Consider the following 4,675-nt stretch of genomic DNA (forward strand, 5'->3'; position numbering starts at 1 on the left):
ATATATATATATATGTATTTATATTTAGAGACAGGGTCTCACTGAGTTGCTGAGGCTGATTTTGAACTCATGATTCTCCTTGCCTCAGCCTCCCAGCCACTGAATCACAGGAATGCACTACTGCACCACACCATGTTTTAAGCAGGCAACCCACTGGAGTGTAATTATTTTATGCTATGATAATTATTTATGCTATGTAATTATTTTATGATATGATCTAATATATCCAAAGCAGATAGCTGTATTGCTTTAAATATATAAGCTAGTGGCCCAGTACTTGCTTGGCATCCATGATTTTTCATATTTATTTCTTATCTTGAGTCATTAGGTCTTTATAACAACTCCATTTAAGAACAACAGTTGCCATACACTGGCCTGAAGCAAATGTATTCAGTAGAAAAATGTTTTTTTTTGTTGTTTCTTTTACTGCTTTGTGTTTTTCCTTAGATGAACTGATCACATAGCAATGTGATATCACTAAAGGCAAAAGGAAGAACTAATGAGGTGCATCTGTCAAAGAACAAATATTAAACCAAAGAAACCCAAGTTCATTTCTACACATGGTTCCTGGGCTATCAAATCCCTCCTTGTATAAAAGCATCAGAAATGGGAAAAACAGCAGTACTGGTGTGAAAATGTAGACCCTGTTTTTTAAAATGTTTTTTTAGTTGTAGTTGGACACAATACCTTTGTTTTATTTATTTACTTATTTTTATGTGGTGCTGAGGATCGAACCCAGTGCCTCACACGTGCTAGGCAAGTGCTCTACCACTGAGCCACAACCCCAGCCCTAAACCCATGTTTAAATAGACCAATTCACTGTTTGGTAGTTTGCACTTTGAGTTACTATTTGATTCTGCTAATGCATATTGAAACAGCTGTGATCCTTGCAGCAAGGAGCAGTGGTGCACTCACCATCCATTGGAAGAGCAGGTGATTTCTTCATTATTACTTTCCTCTACTTTATTTCTGCGGACTCATTTTATCATTATTTTTGCAGTACTGGGAACGGAACCCAGTGCCTTGTGCATGCTAGGCAAGCAAGTACTCTACTACTCATCTGAGCCACATCCGTGGCCCACCTCTCGGGAGTTAGATACAGATACATACCTGGCTACAGCTTCACTGTATACAAAACCAGCATCAGCTCGCTTTACGATTTCAAAGCACAGATCAGCTCCATCCATACTGTAGAGAAATGTAAAAAGGAATGTAAGAAGAAATTCCAAAAAGGCAACACTGAAAGTGAATACACTGTCATCAAGTTATTTGTTGACTTATTGCTAATGACTGTATGTTATTTAAATCTCTTTTCTTTCAATGAAAAGCAGGCATAAATTATACAGGATATTATAACCATCTTAACATTGAAAACGTGCAGGAAAAGTAACCTCTAGCAAGAGTAAGGCAATGGAAGTATCCAATATCATGAGGTACGGAAAACTGACTATAAATTTTCTTTTCTCTAGTTTATCATGATAAGAAGTCCCAGAAAGGAGCAATGCTGGAGGCTGTGGACACATTTTGAGTCAAATTCTAAAATTACCGGTTTCTAGTCACGTAATGTAATACTTCAGGAATACAAAGATTTAAAACATTTCATTGTAGTTATCACCACCAAATGGGAAATTTGAACTATGTGTCGTGAAAGGAAAAAAGAATGAGCTGATCTATATTTTTGTTTACACTTCCGTTACCAAAGTTAATTGCTACAAATATATTCTAATACATTGATGTGATGGTGACACAGTGTTACTATCTGCTCTAAAACTTACAATGGTTCTCTCTTTCTCACAGGAAAGGTAAGATCTCTTGTGGTCTTGGCCACACCTGCTTTCTTCTATCTACCCTGTCCAATGGCATTTCAAGAAACCACACTCTCTAGCAAGAATGGTCTTCTTAGCACTCCTTGAATATATCATTTCTTTTTCCTTTTATTTTTTGGACATACACGTTTGCATAAACTGCTCTTCATAATCAATAACTGCCTCGATTCAAATTTCCATTCTAATCCCACTTCTTACGAAGCCCCCTCAATGATCACCAGTTATATTAATGTCTTCCTTTGCTTTCTTCCTTTAACAACCTACACATAGTCACAACATTTGGCATTTACATAATGTAAATACATATACGCATATATGCACATGTAACTATTGCTAGGTCATTACTTATATTAATGAAATTATTCACATATTAACAGATACCATTTTCATGCTTTAAGCCTTACAAAATGTTTTCAAATCCAGTGGCTCAGTCTCCAGTATACCTGCTATAGGTATTATACTGAGGAAATAGAAACTTCTAGAAGGGAAAAAAGTCACTAACATACTTATTATGCGGAGCACTTCCTGTCATACCTCCCTTCAACTACCCCATGAGGTCAGAATTATTCTCATTCTCAAATGATCTGTGATTGGACAAAGATACAATAGGGACAGGATTCAAGTCTCTGGTAGCTGTGTCCAGTGCTCTTCCGGTTGACTACAGCTACACCTACTGGGAGTACAAAGAACAAACGCACAATCTCAGACCCTATAACACTTCAACAAGAGTGTAAAGTTCTAAACAACAAGTAGGGTTTATACTTTCAACACACCCTTAACCAATACCCACCAGAAGACTGAGCACACAGTAGATATTTAATGAACAGCTGATTATATCATTTGGATCTTGGTGTGGTTTTATATAAATAAAAATACTTCCACATTTATACCAGGTTTCACAATTTTTACCTAGTTTCCATTTCACACCTGATGGACAGTTTCCAATGTTAAGTAGGGTTCTCTCCAAAATGTATCTGAGGGCCTAGTCTACTCTGAAGTACTGTATCACCTGTTTCCTACCATCAGAAATCAAGCCTGGGTGAACCTTTGTGAACAACTCTGATTATCTATGTAGTAAAATTCTTAGGAGTGGGAGTTGCTAGGTCTAAAGTATATATACAATAACATTTTCCATATACATACTACCAGAAACATTTTAAAATTAGAAAAAAATTCATATTCTTTCTAGCGAGTGTGGATGTGTCCTTTCCTCTATCTTGTTACCAGTATAATGACTACTCTTTTTCATTTCTGCCAATCAGAGAGGAGAAAAAAAAAAGTCATTTGTTATTGCTTTAATTTACAATTCTTTGATTACCACAGAGGCTGAATATTTTTTGTTTCTTTGTACTGTGGGAGAAAAAAACTCCTATTTTTAAACCTGGCTGCAGTTTAAACTAGCTAGTTGATCTATGAGGACTGAAAAAAATATCTCATAGTGAAGGAATTGGTTTTGTTTAGGTGTTTTCCTTTCTAATTGTGCATTGTGAAGATAAGCACTGTTCAGCTGAGAAGAGGAGTTGGCCAAAGGAGAGAGCCAAATTGATTGCATAATAAATGTGATAGTCAGTCTTTCATTGCTGTGAACAAAATATCTGATGAGAACTACTAAGAGGAAGAAAAATTTATTTGGGTTAATGGTGTCAGAAGTTCAGTCTATGGTGAGTGAAGTCCATTACCATTGGCTGAAGGTGAGGCAGTGCATCATGGGGGAAGGGCCCAGTGAAGGAATACTGCTCAACTCAAGGTGGGATCAGGAAGTTGAGAGAGACAGAGGGTGGAAGGAGCCACAGGGAAGATACATCCTTCCATGGCATGCCCCCAATGACCCACCTCCTCCAGCCACAGCCAATTACCACTCAGCCCATTCAAACTAGGATAGACTGATTAGATCATAGCTCTCACATTCTAATCATTTCACTTCTGAATATTACTGCAAAAAAAAACAGGAGCTTTGGGGGGACACTTCCTATCAAAACCATAACAATAAAACATAAGAATCTGGGAGCTGTCCTGAGATCTAGAGGAAGACTTTTTGGAGGGACCTAAAGGGGAAAAGAGGAAAGGGAAATGAGGGCAGGCATGTTTGCAAAGTGGTGAGAAGCCAGAGCCTATGGGGTAAATCAGTCAATTAGAAAAAACTGGAAATTATTTACTGCCCTGTGCTATAATTAATAGCACTGTTCAATCTATTTTTTCCTTCTGATCATATCTGAAATACTAGTCCTTGAAATTACAATCTCTGCACATGCACATATATACATGGGGTATTTTTAGGTTTCTCTTCCACTGACCTGTTTATTCTTGGATCCAGAATCATATCATTTTATCTTTTTTTATTTTTTGGTAGTGGGGATTGATCCTAGGGGCACTTTACCACTGAGTTACATCCCTATCTCTTTCATTTTTTATTTTGAGACAGAGTCTTGCTAAGTTGCTGATGCTAGCCTCAAACTTCTGATTCTCCTGCCTCAGCCTCCAAGTAGTTGGGATTATAGGAAGGCACACCTGGCTTATTTTAAATACTGTAATGGCACTTTGTGATATTTGACAAAATATATCTCATTTCATTATTCTTTTTTTCCTATGAATTTTTCTCTCAGATGAAAATTAAAATAATTTTGTTAAATTGTAAATCTTTAAAAACATTTTGACTAAGATGGTATTGCATTCATTTATAAACTAACTTCTAGAAATTAAATTTTAAAGACATTTTCATCCATGAACATGATATGTTTCTCCATTTCTTTTCATATATCTAAGTTATAATTTTAAGGTTTTCTTTATATTGGTTCCAAATATTGATTATTAGTTTCTCTCTCTCTATATATACATATGTTATTTTATAT

General features: G+C 36.2%; 1 protein-coding gene across 9 annotated transcripts in view; it reads right to left on the reverse strand.

Moving 5' to 3' along the window:
• Nucleotides 1–4,675, reverse strand: part of Cask (calcium/calmodulin dependent serine protein kinase) — a 224,306-nt gene that overhangs the window by 186,659 nt on the left and 32,972 nt on the right. For all 9 annotated transcript variants that reach the window (XM_048796316.1, XM_015488115.2, XM_015488113.2 and 6 more), the window contains exon 2: nucleotides 1,111–1,188. In XM_048796316.1, the coding sequence (XP_048652273.1) occupies nucleotides 1,111–1,188 (78 nt within the window). The remainder of the gene's footprint in view (nucleotides 1–1,110; nucleotides 1,189–4,675) is intronic.

The sequence above is a fragment of the Marmota marmota genome, unplaced genomic scaffold (assembly GCF_001458135.2).
Source record: "Marmota marmota marmota unplaced genomic scaffold, marMar, whole genome shotgun sequence".
NCBI lineage: Eukaryota > Metazoa > Chordata > Mammalia > Rodentia > Sciuridae > Marmota > Marmota marmota.